Source organism: Polypterus senegalus, chromosome 10 (assembly GCF_016835505.1).
Source record: "Polypterus senegalus isolate Bchr_013 chromosome 10, ASM1683550v1, whole genome shotgun sequence".
In the NCBI taxonomy this organism is placed as follows: domain Eukaryota; kingdom Metazoa; phylum Chordata; class Cladistia; order Polypteriformes; family Polypteridae; genus Polypterus; species Polypterus senegalus.
The window spans coordinates 80,959,964-80,980,710 of record NC_053163.1 but is presented as its reverse complement, the minus strand read 5'-3'; the positions used below and the strand labels follow the sequence as shown (position 1 = coordinate 80,980,710).

At 35.7% G+C, this 20,747-nt stretch overlaps 1 protein-coding gene across 8 annotated transcripts in view; it reads left to right on the top strand.

Moving 5' to 3' along the window:
* diaph2 (diaphanous-related formin 2) overlaps positions 1–20,747 on the top strand; it is a 1,278,655-nt gene that overhangs the window by 1,037,457 nt on the left and 220,451 nt on the right. For all 8 annotated transcript variants that reach the window (XM_039766010.1, XM_039766009.1, XM_039766012.1 and 5 more), the window contains one exon: positions 8,237–8,401. In XM_039766010.1, coding sequence (XP_039621944.1) covers positions 8,237–8,401 — 165 coding nt within the window. The remainder of the gene's footprint in view (positions 1–8,236; positions 8,402–20,747) is intronic.

Sequence of the window (20,747 nt, the reverse complement as noted above, 5' to 3'; positions counted from 1 at the left end):
CTTTTGCAAACCTCAAGTCCGCAATCTAGGTGTTATCTTTGACAGTAACCTCTCTTTTGAGAAACAAGTTACTTCTGTAGTCAAGAGTTGCTTTTTCCAGCTTCGTCTATTAGGTAAGATCAAGCCTTTTTTTATCTTCTAGGAATCTTGAGAAAGCTACTCATAGTTGTATCTTTTCTCGCCTTGATTACTGCAATTTGCTGTATTTTGCGATTAGCAAATCCCTGATACGCAGATTACAGTTGGTCCAGAATGCTGCTATTCACTTTTTGGTTGAGGCAAGAAAGTATGACTCTGCTTCTCCAATATTAGCTTCTTTATACTGGCTGCCTGTCAGTTTTTGAATTGATTTTAAAATCTTGTTGCTAGTTTTTAAGTCTTTCATGGGCTTGTTCCTGCCTATTTATCCGAATTGTGTGTTTTACACCAGCCATCTAGAATGCTTAGATCTTCTGGTCAGTTGTCTCTTCTTGTCCCTCGTACTAAGTGTAAAACTAAGAGGCACAGGGCTTTTGCAGCTGCTGCTCCTCGCCTATGGAACTCTTTACCTTATCATATAAAGGAGTCGTCTACAATTGAACTGTTCAAAACAAGATTATAGACTCATTTCTATTCACTTGCATTCCGTGACCTTCAGTAATACTGATGGTTTCCTCATTGTGATTATGTAACATTACTTCTATTATTTATTTTATTTATGTTAATTTATTTTATTTCTATTTATATTATTCATGTTAATTGTATGTTTTTCTTTAATTCTACTATTGTAAAGCACTTTGGCCACAGCATTCCTATGTTGTTTTAAATGTGCTATACAGTGTAAATAAAGTTGACATTGACATTGACAATGACATATATTTCATTGAAACAGAGAATCCACTAGTTTCCCACATACGGGTTTGAATTAATTGCAACCTTTTCTATCCTGGTTGTTACCTTTGTACAGAAATTGTATCTTGTGTTTATGTATAAATCAGGCATTCATTTCTAGGATAAAGTACTATTTTTAATACAGTATTTCATAGTAAACATATTACAATAATTTTCCTTTATGATACAAGGAAATATTTTAATTGCAGAAGATGTAAAATATTTAAGGAATATATTGAACTGAATATGTCCTTTTGCCAACACCTCAAGATCAGTTCTGAATGCACCCTTAAAGTGAAATATGCAGTAGTATATCATTAATTTATGTGCATTCAGTTAATTGTAAATTGTAGGTGGAGGGAAAAACTGCATTTTCTCTAAAAAGAAGAGTTCTGAAAGAGTCAAACAGATTAGTGACTCTTTCTTCTACTCTTTTTATACAATCTACTATAAGTAAAAACCACGAACATCACTCAGGGGATCATAAAAGAGCAAAGTACCCATAGTGTGGACAGCTGTGCTTTAAATTTTGGTGAATTACTATAATTGTTGATTGCAGACCAAAGTTTAATATGCAAATTATTAATCAGGTTTGGAGCTGACTTTGTTAAAACAGGGTTTGAGAAACATGTACCGAGAGGGATGATGCGCTATTTCCAATAGAATCATTGAAAACGCTAATTTTTAATATCTCTTTACACCTTACAAATAGAAACAAACAGTGTGTTGGGGCTATTAGACATATTGACTCTTAAAGGTGAGGTAGAGTGATGGTTTTCAGCTCTTGTTGGGGGTAACACTATTCTGTGTTTTCATGTTTTCATCTTTTTTTTTTTATTTTACTGTTTTTAAAATTTTCTCACTCATCAGCTAAAAGGTGAATCATTCAAAATTAAAACTTGGTCATGACATTGCATTCAAACTTCCAATTTAATGTTTATTCATCTACTTATCTGGAGTATGCACTCACCTTCGTATAAATGCATGGGCAAGGTGCCATGTAAATGTGTTGTTATTAGAAATGGTGAGATATTGTTTGTCCAGTTTACTGCACTTCCCTCTACAGTGATAATAATCTCTGGGATTTCATCCTTAAGGTCTAGTCTCTTATCACATATTAAAATTATCTTTTATAGTCCCACTTACCAGTTTTACAAAAAATAAATTATATAATAAACAAAATTATATATAAAAAAACACTCAATATAACAAGGAAAATCCTTTGTTTTAGACAAAAAATTCTCACAGCTGCATCAAACACTAATTCTGTTTCAGCTCTTGTCAAAAAGGAAGCAAATACTCAAATAGGTTGTTATGTTTTTACCTGGTGTGCACCTCCTCTATAGGCTCCTCATGTTAACCACCACACTTCATTGACATTTCTTAGATAAAACTCCTCTCTTTGCCTGGCAGGCAGAATCACCTGAAGAGTTTGCCTCCACATCCTCTTGAATGCACTGCAGTATGTAAGGAATGGCCAAATGTCAGCTGCAGCTATTTCACTAACTAAAGGGCATCCTGGCTAATTTTGCTGACAGATTTTCTACTGTCCACTATCTTGGATGTTAATCACATCTAGTCTCATTTATCTGTTCATAGATTGTGGAGTTTGCATTATTTGTCACTCTTGATCATCTGCATACTGGTTTTGACATCTCAGTTACTCTATCATTAATACTTGTAGTTATGTACAGTATATTATTCTCAGGCAAGGAACCTAGAATTTAACATTCAGTTCAAAACAGTCATATGCAGAGTTATTGTAACTGCATTGTTAGACCTGTAAATGCTGACACAAGAATCTTTCTCAATATTGACTTAGTATATTTCAAAAAGGTGTGCCAGGTGCCTCTCTGTGTGCCTCCCAAGTCCAAAATAAAAGTGCCAAAACAAGGTCCTTATCCTAATATTTTTTATCAAACAAGAAACAGGAGAGGTAGACAGAATGAAAAATAGTAGGAGAATATAGTTTAACAAGAAACGAAAAGAAAATAAACTCTAGCTGCCTCTCTGGGCCTGACCAGTGGCTATTCCATTTAATCACAATCCACAAGCACCAAGCCACTCACCCACAAAACTCTGTCCTGCTCTCTTAGATTGTCTCTGGACTCACTGTCTCCTTCATATTTGAGTCATTGACCAATGCATCTACCAATTTTAAGTAATACTGTCATTAGCTTGAGGCTTCTTTAAACCACAGTCTACTTCAAAGGTAATCCCTGTAACCAATTCTAGGACCAGGAATGCCCCCAGAAGGACATGTGTCCTTTCCCAAGTGCTTCCTATGGGAGTCCCAAGTATACAGTCAATACTTGATCATATAAGCACTTCAGATACAAGAAGCAGTTACAAATCTGGTTAATGTTAGACCTGTCTGCTGCAACCTGTCGAGCACTGTTTATTATTTAAGAATATATTACTGTTAGGACAATTATTAAATGATCTACATAGTTGTCTGCATTGTAGCACAAAAGTAGATAATACACTTCATATTTAATATTAAAGAAAGAATGAAAGAAAAAAACAACAGGCTCAACATCAAAAAAGCAAATGTAATAGAGAAATACACAGTGAGCACTGTAAATTTCACTGTTTGAACATAGGTGATTGGTTTCAGAATGCGCAGAGTAAATCAGATTTTTAAACTGGATGTGAAATTTTGGGCAGCCTGTGAAGCTGTAGCAATATCAAAGACATGGGTGTGCAATGCAGGGGCACCTCAGGAAAATTTTCTGTTTCCTTTTTTTCTTCTCCCTGCACACAACTGTTATTAATTACAGCTGTTAGTATTGAAACCTACCAGAAGTTCACAGATGACTCCACTATTATAGGTGGCATCAACAGTGGGGGAAAAAGTGAAATATAGAAGTGGTGTAAAAGTTTGTCATGAGGTGGAGGGAAAACCATCTGGAATTTAATAAGGCATGTTAGGGAACCATGGAGACCAGTCACACTGGAGGTAGTGCAGACCTAGTGCAGTAAAATGGGGTCCTTTTGAACAGTAGATTAGATCTGATTGATGTGTTACACACATGTTGTACAAAATGGTTCATAGCAGGCTTTTCCTTTTCTTGAACAAACTTAGGTTCTTCAGTGTGACAAGTTCCTGAGGAAGATTTTCCTGTCCTTAGTGAACTGTCTATAATTCTGTGCTGCAGTCTGCTTAGTGAAAAACCACCTAGAGAGATATCTGAATAAATAAATAAAATCGCTAAAACAGGGTGGACCACCAGACCTAATGAAGACAGTGGGAGAAAGGATGATGATGGCAATGTTAGAGTCCATCATGTTTAATGCTGCCCATCTTCGCCACGTCATGTTGTCTTGGAACACCTTTAGTCTTTGACTTATTCTAACATAGTGTGCTTAGTACTGCATTGGATCTCTTTTCACCTCATAGCCATCAGTCTATTTAATGCCTTTAATGTAGGCAATTATAATAGACCTGTTGGCATATGAAAAATATTTCCTTATTCTGTTTTATTATTATCATTAATATTATTATTATTGTTGCCCATGGAGCATGAGAATTTCACTTCTAGCATCCCTTATATAGTGATCTATCTATCTATCTATCTATCTATCTATCTATCTATCTATCTATCTATCTATCTATCTATCTATCTATCTATCTATCTGTCTGTCTGTCTGTCTGTCTGTCTGTCTGTCTGTCTGTCTGTCTGTCTTTGGTTGTTAAACACATTGTACTACATAATACATTTTATCTAAATATATGTTTTAAATCATATTTGCTCTTCATTCATAGCAGTAATGTCTAAGAATTCGCATTTTCAAATGCTTCTCAATTCTCTCAATCTTTACAACACAGCTAGTCTGTTATTTTAACCTTTGTCAGTAGTTGATCTTCTTAAATCTGCTGCTTTACACATAAAGGCCAGAGCCTTGTCTTTTTCTTGAAGCTGTGTTTCATATCAAGCAGTGCTTAGTGTTTAAGGCATTGTTGATGCAGGTAATTGTTGCTTTTAATATGGTCTGCAAGCAGGGAAGCTAAATGCTTCCCCTTCACCTGGTGTGTGTTAGCTTGTTATATTTAAACCTTTCTCCCTGCCCTTGGACTCAACACTTTTTTTTTTTTATTTATTACTGATATACTTGATGTGTGTGCTCTACATTGTCCAGCAGCTGCTGACAGAGATGCTTGTTGTGTACCTCCCCTTGAAGTCAGCCATTTTCACGGCCCCACAGCTGTGCCTCATACTGTCTTCCAAGGGCCAAGAGACACTAAGCAAGACATTAAAAAAACATTAATGAAACTGGGTTACATGAGATTTATGAAAAAAGCTTTTTACCCTTGCCTAAGAGAGCAATTTACCATTTTTAATCACTTCATAAAATGCAGGGAGGTAAACAAAAAAAAAGTCGTATATGTCCTGGCCATCTAGGTGGCAGCTATATATGCACAATGACATTTCGTCCTTTATGTTGCTGGATAATTATGCTGTTCTATCTATCTATCTATCTATCTATCTATCTATCTATCTATCTATCTATCTATCTATCTATCTATCTATCTGTCTGTCTGTCTGTCTGTCTGTCTGTCTGTCTGTCTGTCTGTCCATCCACTTATTCTGCTCATATGTCCTTTGGACAAAATCCTGCATGAATTTCATGTTTACAACCAATTTGCTTTTCTTAATCAATGCATTTATTTCAAACTCCCTGTAAGGCATTTATACTATTAATTAATGCATTCTCTTCTGAAGATGACACAGAAAGTCACCATAATACTAATTATACACACACAGTAAAAATAAGACCAATAGGCTAAGTACAGTATAACAATTAACAATTCCGACCTGACCAATTTAGACTAATTGTGTGATGTGTTTGTTTGCAGTGCTAACACTCTATTAGCAAATCAATCATTTCTTCTTTGTTTTTATTCTAGTCTTTTCATATTATTATGCTTCATTTGATTTTGTTAATTCTTTCTTTCTTTACTTACAAAGTATAAAAATGGTGAGCACAGTTTTTTGAAGAATATCTGGTTAAAATATCCACATAGGTCAAATTTTACTTCTTGTATAAGAAAGACTGGAATATATAAATAGCATTTTACAGCATGAATAGCCCACAGTTCACCTTACAGCACTAGAGAACTAAGCCATACGCTGCCTGTGTGAGGTTTGTGTCTATGTGCTCATGTTCTTCTTGTCCCTGCTTAGGTTCTCAGCGGGTACGATTCTAATCTTCCCAAAGATGTGTTTATTAAGTTAACCGATTGCTCTAAATACCCCTACTAATATGAGTGTGCCCATCATTGGACCACCATTCCATTCAAGGTTGTTTCCTGTCTTGTTCCTGATGCTGCTAGATCATCTCCTGCAAGCCTGATCTTCATTAAGTAGATATGAAAATGTAAGTTAGAACATTCTTCTGATAGGTGAACTTTACTGGAATCATTTATGGCTCTTATGTGAGACATCTGCCATAAGAAATATTTTTTTTGTATTTGAATTTGTGAATAATGTTATTTTGCTATCTTATTGAACATGGATACCAGCCTGATTCTTAGATGGGGTGATTTTCATGTGTAGAAGGGTCATCGTGTGAGAGCAGTCTGAAACTTAGATTTCAGTTAGTGTTGATCTGACTGAAACTGTTATGTCATTAGTCTGCATCGTCCTTTGCACTTTTTGTTAGTACTTTGCCCAGATTTTTTTTTTTTTGTGTGTGTGTCTAGCCTTAACCCTTTTCATGTTAAGAGCAGATTAGGTAAGGGTGTACCTGTGAAAGTAATAATTCATTATCAAAAAGTTAGAAATTTCAGTTGTTAAAATGTCTTTATGGATCACAGCTGAATTGCCCGTGTAAAACTGTCATGAATCTTTTACTGAAAAACATTTGGTTATTTAAAAATATGTATATAAACTGCTAATGTGGAATGAAAGCCACTTAAATTTTTAAACTCCCTGCTTAATGTATTCTCTGTTGAGATTAGCATTAAGTAAGCCAACCCTTTCTCTTTTTTAACCATGTGAAACACTTGTTTTTATTGCCTGAATATTTTAACCTCTCTGTTGTAAATAAAAGTGAGTTGTCCTTGTATTGGAGTTAGTTTATACTTTTTGTTTGAGTGTTAGCCTATAATTTTAACAGCCATATACAGGAGAGATCATGTTCTGAATGCATTCCAGGCAAGTTCTTTAAGTTAGGACATTTATTGTGTTGTTTTTGTTTTATTTTACTTATCAGTTCTAAAAAAAAAAGTAAAATGTCTGTATTCCAAATTCAACATATTTCAAATTCCTTACATTGTTGTACTGTATCTGTATATAGAAACTTGACATTTGAGTTAAACTGAATTTTATTAAAGTGGTTGCATGATGGCACTCCAGTTAGAGGTCTTGCCTCATCCCACCATAGCTCAAATGTCTTTTCCCAGTCTGGCCACAATCGTGAAACAAATTATCCTCTTATACACTTTTGTTCAGAAAAAGGGCAAAACTAAAGTGTATTGTGGTAAATGTGGACATTTCTGTGCACTATGTAAGGAAGTGACCTCCTGTCTGGTGCTGGTTCCTGTCTTGTTACTAATCCTGCCATGATGGATCTGGGCCCCATCTTGCCTGCTGCTCCAAAACTGAATAGGTGGTTTCTTTAATACTTGTGGTTTTGTTTTGCACTTATGGCTTGTTAATAGATTATAGAAATCTTGTTTAGCGCTTAGTAAAAGCTTTGCATAATGGAATCCTTTTAGTAATCATATTTTTCATGCACATTTACTTAGCTCACATTTAATTATTGTCTTTCATTTTGTGAAGGGTCTTTTGTGTGTCATAATAGAAAGTAATTAATATCAATAATAGCTTCAAATAAACTAAAGGAGAGAATTGGCAATGTTATTCTCCCAAAGATGATTGCTGAACAAGTAAATAAGTTTTAAGCTGTTATGTAAACTTAATATTCATCAAACAATTGATTATTTTTAATTAAAGGAATCAAATAACTTGTTGAAAACATGATTTTCCCATTGTTAAGTAATATTTTCAGCATATGTTTATTCAAATTCCCTTTGCCAGCCAACTATGCTTTCTTAGGGTTTAAGAAGGATTAAATGTTGATTAAGCACCCCCAATTACTAAGTTTATTTAGTCACCTCACTTAGTCACTTTTGAAGAATTGTTTTCTTTATTTTGAGCATGTGAAAGGAGGCAGACCTCTGGAAACAAAAAATTGATCAGTAATTCAAAGGGCCCAAAAAATGAATGAAGGTACATTATAGAGCAACACTAGACATGAAATATGTTAGAATGTGTTTTTTATTCTTTCAGTTAAAAGCATTTCCTCTACTCTCCAAGATACTTTATCCAAATGCAGTTACTTGTCCTTAATCCATGCTCACAGTTTTGCCACCCATGCTAGAGAGCAGTACGAGAAGCTCGCCACGAGGCACAAGAACATGCTGAAGATGTACGAGACCCTGGGCAGCTACTTCCTTTTTGATGCTCAGACTGTAAATGTAGAAGATTTCTTTGGAGACCTCAATGCATTCCGTGTCCTGTTTTTGGTAAGTGTTTAAACCCATTTTGGCTCAATATTTGTGTCTTAGGTCTTTTACTTATGACAGGACATTGTTATGTACTGCGTATGTATAGAAAGTGTATTAAGCAGTACTGCATCTTTTACTGAAATTACAGTTAATAAGTCAATCTTTAATAGCGTACACTAAGCATGTATTAATGAAATGATTAGATCAAAATAATTCCCTGCCAGCATTTAATATTGATGTATAGAGTGCATCACCATAAACCTGTAAGTCTTGGTACCTGTCATCGCTCCTGCTCTACTTTAGGGCCTCAACCACTATTCAGCTGGTGGAGTCCATTGTTACTAGGCAGCAGTTCATAGTTACTGTACATCCAAAAAAGTGACAAAAGGTCAAGTATCACGGTTTAATTTCAGGAATTTGAATGTTAAATTTAATAAATAAAGTGAGTCTTCAAGCTCATCTTGAATGTTTTCAAAACTACAAGACCATAGCTTGGTTTTGAGACTGTGAGAAGGTTTTCATCCTAGCAAGTGTCCTGTTTATCTTTTCTAATAAGTATGTCGTTTCTTCATATTAGTGCTGTAGCTGCATTTGTCCCAAATTAGCAAAGTTCTGCAACTTTTAGACAGTTTTGGCAATAATGTGATGTGTGTTCAAATAATTCCACTGACCAAATAGCTTTGTTTTAGAAGTTTTATTAATTAATTAACACTCTGTTATACAGGTATAACTAACAACTACCAAAGTTCTATTTCACGTTAACTTACAGGGGGTAAAACACTATGCCATATTTGAAGGTAACCATCAGAAACGCACAGTCTGTTGAAATTAAGCAGCCATACTTAAGTTCATTTAACATTAACCTTAACTCTCTAAGATTGGCTCTTATAACTGCAACTAATTAAAAGCATTGACTGGTTGCTGTAGTTTCTGCAAAATTAACAAATAATCATTGTAGAGCTCTGCTGTCATCTGTGTCTTCAAATCTGTTTTGTGCAATTAGGATTAACTTTTCTGTATTTAGATTTATAGAAAGTTGGTTAAGCTTCTGCACGCCTTTCCCTTCTGTCATTTCATGCCATTAGTGAAGGGCTACATCTGTACAAAGTAAAAGGATAAACCTAATTCCATTGCTGATACAGAATTAAAGAAGGGTACACAGCTGAGGTGTTGCATCTTTAACCACCCTTTTTGCATCCAGCAATTTGTGGTCCCAAATTAAATTTCCCAACTCTATGAACAAATTTTATGACTATACTATGGGCAGTTCATAGAAGAGTACAGAAAACTCTTGCATGAGTGATTAAGTGGTGCTGGTGACCAGGTCAGTTCCTTCCTGTTTTCAGTTGTTCTTAATATTAATAGCCCATCTTTATCTGCCAGTTTTAATATTTTTTTTCTTTCTTTCTTCTAAAGAAATACATGTTAGATAATTGGCTGTTCTTAGTTTGTGTGGTGAGTGACTATGTATTTGTGCATGAGTATGCCACACAATAAACAAATGCTGTGTATAATGTTGTTTTCTATGCTTGGTGCTACAAAGGTAGGCTTCAACCCACCTTAACTTGTAGCGGAAGACATGAACTCAGAAAATGGAAGGATGGACAAATGAATACTAACATAACATAATATTCTCAAGCTCACAGGTTCAGAGCCCATCTAAGAAGCACAGATGTCAAGGTAGGAAACAACTCTGGTCCAACGCAGCACCCACTCATGCACATGCCTACACCGACAGCTCATGTAAAGCCAATTTGGTATAGCAAGAACTCATCAGCACATCTTTTGGGGTCACATTCTAAGAAAAATAAAATATGGTGCAAAAGGTTTTGAAGCAGGCTTGCCTTACTGCAGCCACTGCTGCTGTTTTATTTTTTAATAGTCATAATTTCATGTTTCAATGACTGACTGCAGAATAAAGTTATGGTATTTATACTGTACACTCAGTCTTTTTGGTTTTTAGTTGCTGCTAATATAGGTGGCAGGACTGAATTTTGGGAGGTGATTAGAATACAGGCTATGCATGAGCTTCAATGAACAACAACAGCTCCATTGCCTTATACATTTTTGTTGATAGCAAGCAAACTTGTTGTAATCAAAGTATGCATTCAACAAAATAAAAAAAAAACATATTTCAAGAATTAATTGTTATCTCGCTCAAAGTTATACAAATTTTGATAAAATTTTATGTTTCACACTGAACACTTGTGCTTTATCAGTAGTTTAGTGGTTTAGTATTACAGCTAATTATAATAGTGTAGTAACATATAAATAAAATGCATTTCACTTCAGTAGCTACAAGGAAGTATGTACAGAGATGACTGGTAAGAGAGAAAGAATGTCAAGGTGGAGCTCCAGGGACTTTCTACTACAGTTATGTCTTGGTGTACATATATGATGAGGTAGCAACATACCCAAGGCCACAGATAACTTAAAATCACTCGGGTCAGTACAAGCCGTGGATATCCAAATGAGAGAGACTGGTAGAGCACTTAAAGCAGTTCTGATGTGCTTTATGAATAAATGTGTCTTCAGGAGGTTATCAGTACTTTGGACTTTGCTCAGATTGCCTTAGGAAGCTTTATCATGGCTTGGAAGTAAATATGGAAACTAAATATCAGGGTATACACACGCAGTATATAGTAACACGTGAGTCACTGTCTTGCACCCAAAAGACTAGGCTGAGTCCAAGGGCTTCAGGAGAACAAGCTTTATTCAGTTCCAAACTGGAACAGCCAGGATATTTATTGAAATGGGAGCTACCACTTCAATACAAACAGACACAACAAACAAGAAGTGGTGTTAAAGTTATGGTATTTACAGTGGGATGCAAAAGTTTGGGCATTTTTTATCGTAACAACCAATGATTTATACAGGAAAATAATGACTATTAACAAGGTTGTCCAAACTTTTGCATCCCACTGTGTATATATATATATATATATATATATATATATATATATATATATATATATATATATATATTTTATGGAATTATTAATGTTTGACTTATATTTTATCTGTAATAACAGATTAAGTAATAACAGTTAAAGATATTGCTTCATCCTGCTTCCTTTAGGTATGAAAGAGGAAAGGTAAAAGGGGTGGTAAAGATAGTGTAACCACCTGCTGGCAAAAAAGTAAAGAAAAAAAAAGTAAATCTTTTTGCCTACATTAAAAAATCTTTTTAGAAAATGTAAAATGATAATTTTGTAAACCATCAATAGTATTGTAAATCAGTATTATTTGAAACATAATTTAGTCCAGTTTGAAAATCAAAATTTGTGATAAGAAAAGCAAATTGTTACAAATTCAAGTTAAGATGTGGGCACATTGATACAGTACATGTTATATTCTGCTATTTGTAGGAGTTTTTATACCTTGGATTTGGTATATTAATCATTTTACATTAATTCTGATTTTGTTTCAAACTAGTGTAACTGTGTTATGACCTTAAGATTTTTTATCTACAATTTATGCAATCATGCTTCCAGCAGTCATCCAGTATTACCTGACAAGAATAGATGTTTTTCTACTCCATTTATAGTCATTTAACATTTATGTTAATTAGAACTGAGGATTGCAATTCAAGGGCAGTCGTTCATCATTTTACCTAATTAATGAATATTTTGCATATACTATAGCAAAGGTTAGCTTGGCTGCAGTTTATTTATCTATTTTTGTTTGCTTTTATGCGATTTCGCTCATATACATCTTTTCTATTTAATTCAAAGTGACTGAAGCTTATTTCGTTTCATTTTATGTACATTTTATTTATTTGTTTGGCCTCATCAATAGAGTAGTGGTTTAGTTATTGTTTAGTTATTTGGATGACACTTTTATCCAAGGTGACTTCCAAAATTTGAGATGCAATTGGTAGCATGAAAGCATGTGTTTTTTAGTTGGAGCACAAGTGAAGTGATTTGCTCATTGTCACACATCCTTAAACACTACACCACACTGCCTATTTGTGAACCCTGAATTCTAGGTATTATTCATTCATTCAGCCGTCCATTCATTTGTTAGTTAGTCAGATATGTCAGTCATTCCTTTTATTAAAAGAGGGAAATGTGGGCAGAGCAGACATATAAATGCATGAGAATATTGACTTTTAGACATCCATAAAATAAAACTGTCATGTTCCACTGCCCATTCCTCTGTGGCATTTACTTGGTATGTTACGAATGTAGGATGTATGAATACACTCTGTTTCACCTTCCAGTCAGAACACCAGAAATTTGAAGTGATCTATACAAGTTATGAACAAGGATCATACATTGTTGAAAGTCTACATTAAATAACTTTCACTCTGTTGTGGTGTGGGTGTGGTGGTAAATTATTTTTCATCAAATCCAAACATGCTTGCTGCAATAAACTACAAAATATACGTTATTTATAACAAAAGGAAAATATATATTGTAGGGTATCTGAGACTCCAACAACCCCCAAATGTGCTGTGCACCGACACTCTGTTGTCCGCTGCTGGTGTTACTGTAAGTTCAGAAGTTTCCCCGTGTAACGTGTCTGTCACCTGCTGGGGAACATTTCAATCTGGACACTGACCTGGCTGTGTGAGAACTTTCTGTCTCCTTGCTTTTGCAGAAAGGCTATCTGTTCTTTTGATCTGAAAAAGGAGCGGATGCAGGACAACGTCATTGTCCCTGCTTGCATGCTGCATGTGTTTGAGTGACAGCTCCCGTTTGAATAAATACTTTCAGAATGTTCCTGTCTTCACAACAATAAAGCTGATTTTTTTTTGTGGACCTTGACTCGCCTCCTTCTCTCTTGCGCAAGTCTGTGACCCACAAATCACAAAATATACTGTATATATCCTTTATATAGATATATTATTATTTGACTGATGCCTTTATCCAAGGCAGCTTACAACATTTAAGATACAATTGGCTGCTTTTATTATGTTTTTGCAATTGGAGCACAGGCAGGTGAAATGACTTGCACATGATCACACAGTGTCATTCGTGGCATTTGAACCTACAATTTCAGGGTTTGAAGTCCAAAGCCTTAAACCACTACACCACACTGCCTGCCAGCACACCCCACAGTATGCCAATGCTGAACGACATCAACAAACAACACAAAACATAAAATTACGCTTAATTCAAGCTTAGTTGAACTTTTTCTATTCTATAGAAAAAGGCTTGTAATTTATGAATTCTGTCTTCTGACTTTGTTAGCTCTCATTCTAACCCATAGAAAAAGAACTTGTGAACTCTGATCTTTTAACTCATGTGGTTAAGTTTTGTAGCACCTGCATTGTGAAGGTGGCACTGATTTGCTCACAGCTACTCTAAAATGGTCCCCCATCAACCCCACATGCAGTTTACATGTGAGTGAGATATTGTTCTGAACCTGCTGCATTTAAGGATAGCAACTTACAACAGCTAAAAACGTATCTTTCACAAAGGTTATTACATTTCAGTTACAGTGGTACCAATACCATACTATACTTAGAAGGTTTTATCCATACTACTAAATTACAATTAATTCTCAGAATCAAAGTAGGTGTACTTGTGGTTTAGTGCAATATATGCTTAGTTCTTTTCCTGGTCGGCTTTCTTCCATACACACGTTCCACAGCACACTTTTCTTTCTTTGTTCAGGAGCTGTTCTCCTTTTTGCCTTGGTTGAACCTTCTGGTTGTGGGTCGTACTACAGTTTTCTCTTTCAGGTTTTGCACATACTCTGCCCTCTTCTTCTAGCAAAGCTTACATCTAATGGGCAGTAGGTGAACAGTCACCTGTCATCTTTAGCAAGTTAAATGTATGGCTTTTACGTAGGGCTTTCTCTTGTTTATGCATTTGCTAACTGCACCTTCATCTAACTTCAGTACTGACAAGTCCTACGTTCTACTAGTCCAGAACAGGATTCAGAGTAAAAGAGATTACTCCTTTGTCTTTTTTACAGCCACGCCTTAGGTAATGGGGTCCCTTCTATAGAGAGCAGAAGTTACAGCCAGGTTGAAAATACTGAGCATGCAGAGAGAGCACAGAGGTTGTGCTAGCAGTGGGTTTTAAAGAATGAGTACATGTTTTGCTGTTTATCTTTTGGGTGTACATGAGATAAACCTTTTGGTTGACAATTGGTGCAAAGTTTTGTCTATCAGTATTGCAAATCGTTGAGGTATGGCTTTTTGTTCCTGATCAACTATTTAGATGGTGCATCGAGGAGACATCTCTGAAGTCATTTTGTGATTGATCATTTCATCAGATAAGGCCCAGAGGCTGCATTTCAAAGAGGAGAAATTCAGAGTGTCTGGCAACTGGTTTTTAAGCAAAGAACTTGTGTGCCATATCATAGCAAAATAGGTAATGCTAGTCTGTCCTACAACTAATACCATAGTCACTTAAAAAAAATGAAAGTTTTTGTCTACCAATGTATTAGAATAGATTACAAAAGTAATGATATATGTATTCAGACTGTATTATTGTGATATTCCTCTCTGCTTACCCTTTCCCTATTTTCTTCAGGGATATGTGTACTCATCAGCTTCGTTACTGGGTTAGTCTACTGTCGCACCTTAAGATTAACACACACATACATAGATAATATTCATACACAGACCCTAACCACAAAAGTACAGTCTAAATGACTTATACACCACTCTCTAGTACTTGTACCACCTAAGTACCATATGAATGACATGCCACTATTTAGCACTCTAGAGACGTACTTATCTTCAACATGAATAATGCACAATATCTTAGATATATCTCAGACCGAAATATTACTTTTGGTCTCCAAGAATATATACATTCAAACATAATGTACAAAGGCTCAACATCCTTGGGGCATTTATCAACCACTTAATGTCTTACTTTAACGCACTGTTCTTTATTGGATAGAGCTCTTCATCCTCAGCTTGATAAACTTCATAGTTTGGGTCATATGGCACTTCTTTACTGCTCCAGGTGCTCTAAATATTAACTCTAGATATGAAGACAAAGTTTAGGAAGTTAAAGGCAAGGTGGTATTTTTTAAATGAATAATAATAATATCAAACAGAACAAGAAAAAATAATAGAAAATAAGATCGATAGCAAAGTCTGGATATAGGTAGTCTTCAGAAAAAACCTACAAAGAATTATAGATGTCAAAGATGAATGTCCCAGGGTCGTATTAATTTAGCAATCGAATTCATGAAATGCTTTAGCTGATGATCAGATGAAAATGGTCTCTTGACCTCTTCTGATCTCACTCTGTCTTCTTCTTCGTCTGACTTTGCCTTTCAGATAAAGCATATTTATCATTAGATTCCACGTGGCATGTCTTACTTACCCAGACTTTAAAACAATTTAGTAATTCTTAGTCCCAAGAATCTTCTTCTTTGTGTATGTTATAAAGTAATCAGATACACCTTAAACTATCGGCATGTCTTCCTTTCCCAAGCTGTAAACCAATTTTATAATTCTTGGTCCCAAGAATGTCCTTCTGTTTGCAGGTTATAAAATAATTGATACTGTTTGAAGCATCTCCTGGATTTCTGCTCAGTTTAAACAGATGTTACTGTGACTGATAGTAGTATAATTCAGGAAAACAGTAGTCTTTGATGTCCTGCCTCCTTAAGTGTTACATTTATTCTGTCCATTTGAGGAAAAATATTTTTTTTCAGGTGACACAATTTGTTAACTGTCTTTGTAAGATTAGGTTCATTTCAACACTAGAAGGACATCATACATTCTTGTGAAGTATGAAGTGATAAGCTATTAATTTATTTTTGTTTAGAGTGTAAATGCATAATTGCACAATGTGAGTTTATTGAAAATAATTTAACTCTCTTTATATTGACTGAAGGAGGCAAATACTTCAGACAAAGCTAAGAAGACAATTAACTTGTGATTCGAAACGTTTGTACATTGTAAAAATTTGCCTGTTTTTGTTTGTTTATTGATCCATTGGATATAATTCCACCTAAAAGCTTTGAGGTGTTATATAATATTTCTTAACTGTATGTGTTTTTTTTAAATAGCATCTTTCTAGGACAACATCATTCTTATGTCTTTATCTACTCGTATATATGTAGAGATTATGCATCTGGAGTTTATAAAGTTGATTTGCACAGAATCACAAAGTAGCACAAACATCAAATGTACATGAGATAATAATTAACCCTATAAATCTATAATTTTTTAGTTTCAGCCTTTTAGCCTTAAGTTCATAATGTCTGAAATGGGTATCATGAAACCCTTCTTGCAGTTCTTTTGTTGCACCGTACAGTGGTTAGCATTTCTGTTTTACAGCTCATGAGTTCTAGTTTGAGGCCTAGCTTGGGCAATGTCTACATGATGTTTTCATGTTCTCACATGTCTATGTGGCTTTTTCACTACAGTCTCTGGTTTTCTCTCTACAGTTTAAAGATGTTCATGATAGAAAAATTGGCAACTCTAAACTGGCCAGATGTTTTTGAGAGTGGGTATGCCATTGGATGTATCCTGTGATAACCTAGCACCTTATCCAAAGTCTGGGTTCCGGCCTTGCATTTGACATTGCTGGCATAAACTGTGACCCATTTTTGCCCTTAACTGGAAGTAGTGGATTTAGAAATAGATGGAGGAATAGTCATTACATATTTCATTTTACACAGTTACTTTAAATTCACATAGATTTCATTTTGGATCAGAAGGATTGGATTTCACAAATCAAAAATACAAACTGTATGTTATTTTATATTTAAATTAAATTCATAGTAAGTATATAACATAAATATGACTTATGACATAATTATCCTATAATAAAAAAATGGTCTAGGTGGCATGGTAGTCCAGGGTTAGAGTGGCTGCTTCATGGATTCTGTGTACTGGGTCTGAATCCCACACCTAGTTGTTCTATGTCTGCAGTTTGCATGTTCTCCCCGCATCTGTATGGATTTTCCTACGTGTAGTCTGATTTTTACCCCACATCTCCAAGGATCTACAGGTTATATTAATTGGTGTGTCTAAATTGGCCTCATTTTGAATGCACATATATGTTTGTGTTTGTGTAAATGGGCCCTAACAGAGGTTCTGGCCCACTGTAACCCTGAATTGTGGCTTGATAATGACTGACTAACACATTAACAGTCTGTCATAAAAACTGCAGTTAAGTCAACAAGGATATGGGGATCCAGAAAAAAACAGTTTAAATTACCCTCAAGAAAAAGAAATTCTTTTGTGTGTATTCTTTCAGTGCTAATTACAATGCTGTGTAGCCTTACAGTTTACCTGTAATGCAAATTTCAAAATATGTATCCAAAAGTACTAGTCATATTACACAGAGTGACCCCTTTATTAGCTACACCTAGAGTATGTCTCCAGACCATCCTTAATACACCCAGGCATGGATTCAGCAAGGTTCTGGAAACATTCCTTACAGCTTTTGTTCCATGCTCAATTAATAGCATTGAATAGTTCCTGCAGATGTTTTCAGCTATACTCCCATTGTATGTCATTTCAAAGGTACTCTATTGGATTGAGATCTGAGGATCTGCGGGCCATTGGAGTAAAGCAGACTCACCATTATATTTGTGGAACCAGCTTGAGATAATATGTGCTTTGTGAGATGGCACCTTATCCTGCTGGAGCATTGAATTTGGGGAAAAATGTAGAATGCAGCCATAAGTCAATGCACATGACCAGCAACAAAGTTTTAGTTTTCGGTGGCTTTCAAATGACACACAAAAAAATGAAGTTTCTTGGTAAACCAAAAGACACGCAAAACTGTTTGAAGTAACTGACCCATATTTGCAACTTCTTTGCTGCTGAAAATGGGAGGCATGGTTTGAGACAAGTGGGATAAGACTGGAACCAGAGATAAATAGCATGACGCAGAAATTGTCTGAGGCCATGTCAGTACACCCATAGGGTAAACGAAACTTTCATTAAAAATGTGTTTTATGTGTTACACAATCTGCAGTCAAAGAAGAAGAATTGCTACAGACCTAAACTAGCATCCTGAATGTGTCTTTGAAGCTTTACCATATCCCCCCTGTATTACACTTCAGACTTTTCCTTTTATAGACGATACAGTGTTAATACTCTTCCAAGTAAAGCAGACATAAAGTATCTGCTGTCATTGTTTCTTCCTGATTATTTTATATGATGTGTCTTTAAAGTGTCAAAGGACCTCTACAAAAACTAGAAACAACACACAAGTATGTCATTTTTCAAAAGAATGTCCTAAAAGAAAGATAATTTGATTCAGCAATATTTATATTTAATAAGACCTCAAATGTATCCTTACCTCTGCCATAGGAGAATACCTCTGGGCACATTCAATGAGCAGTTTATTCTCAGCTAACTCCTTTTTTCTAATCTGTATTTCTTTCAATGAAACTCACTTTTAAAAGTACAGTTCTACATCATGTACCATACCTTCTAGTGGTGGGGGGGAGAAGGGTTTGTGATCAAGAAAGCACGATCAGTTAGAATTTTAGTTTTTATGAAAAACTGTACATCTAGAGTAAATTTTAAATATTGCATTAGAAAAAGTTTCAAATATTGTAAATGAGATGGTTCTAACATCCAATAAGTAAGAATGTTGTTAATTCCTTAATTTTCTCTTGATGATTAATAACCAGATAGACAGATTTGACAGCATGGCAGAATTGTCTTCTCTGTACATCAATCCATTATATAAAGCCACATAATCAAATGTTTAGGTTATAGAAAGCCAAAGCCTTTTCTGTTAATACTAAAAGCAAGAAATGAATCAACTGTCTCAGGATGCCAGTCCATCACTGGCACACTTACTTACACTCCCAGCAGTACTCATACCAGCTCACCACCCATCTCTTTGAGGTGTGTATGGAAAACTGGAGCACTTAGAGAGAAATGTCTGTGAAGATTCTCAGTCATCCAGGTGAAATTATTTGGTAGTTGAGTTGCCATGACTCAACTACCAGATACTGAGAGAGAAATGTTTTCAGATGCAGGGCCTGGCTGTGACCAGGCTGGAATCTGAACCCAGTATAACATTTATGATTTTATTTGTAAGTTTGTATGTAAGCCGTTGCTCTTATCCATGGTACGTGTCTTCTGCAGCATATGTTGTTGCTTGGTGTGTCTTTCTCACCCATAGGTTTCAAAATTGGATTTACTGTTGAAATCTGATCTAGGCCTCCACTCATGAGCCCAAGTTATAGTGAATGGCTCTTGTCTTTAGCATTTTTCATTTTTCTTAGTTTTCTTGCCTCTTAGGCTGGGTTTATACTTCACGCGATGCGACACATGCTGCAGCGGACACTCCTGCTACGCAAGCGTTTGACTGTTTATACTTGCGCGCATACTTTACGTTAATCTGGAGGAATCCACCAGGTGACAGTGTGAGATATTATCACGGTGAGAACAGGTTCGGGTTCGCTGTGTTGTGAATTGCCTGGAACACCCATTAAATTCCGATGACACCTTACCGCAATATCTCTGAAAAGATGTTTAATGATTAAATCCATCAGTCCAGGGATTTGTCCATTCCAGCTAGCATTGGGCATGAGGCAGAAACAATCCCTGGACGAGGCATCAGCTCATCACAAGGTGAATGCAAGCACTCACATACACAGCATTATTTTAGTGTAACCAAATCTGCATATCTTTGGAAGGAAACCGGAGCACACTGAGGAAATCCAGCAGGAAAACATGTAAACTCCAGACAGGGAATGTCAGCAACGTGACTCCCTGCAAGACAGCAGCGCTAACGCTCCGCTACCATGTCACCCCCATGTGTGTAATTATTAACAGTATTCATTATTTAAATGAAATTACGGATTTATCTGTAAAATGTAACATACATACTTTAATGCATTTCATCATGAAAGTGATATCAAGTATAAATCTAAGGATTCTAAATGTGCAGAGAGTTGGAATATCATACATTTAATGTGCTCATTGTGGCGATCTATTGCTGTTTGCCACTGCTGTTGGGACCGGAGGAAGCCCTAGAAAAAAAGATGGCACATAAGACAGTAAGTGAGACTTTTAAAATGTATCGTGTCATTATGATCGGGAATATGCAACGCTTGAATATAAAAGCACCACAAATATATCTGTATGTCGGCATTTTGCTTCACCACATCGAACCATTCATCAAACATCGAAGCACGCACACCAATCTCGTAGGATCCGCAAAGCGGCTTTCTGTCACATGTAGATAGTAACCAGAGACTCTAACGTCACATTCCAACTTTTAGCACACTGCACACCCTGACTTTTTGCTGGTACTGCAACTTGCACGCGTCACGTTCATTTCTGAGGACCTGCTCAGAGGACGCATCAAATGAACGTGTGGCAGACATGATGCGGGCGCGTACGCATACGCATTCTGAGCGTGAAGTATAAACAAGCCCTTATACTTCCAGTATCACTCAAGTCCTATTC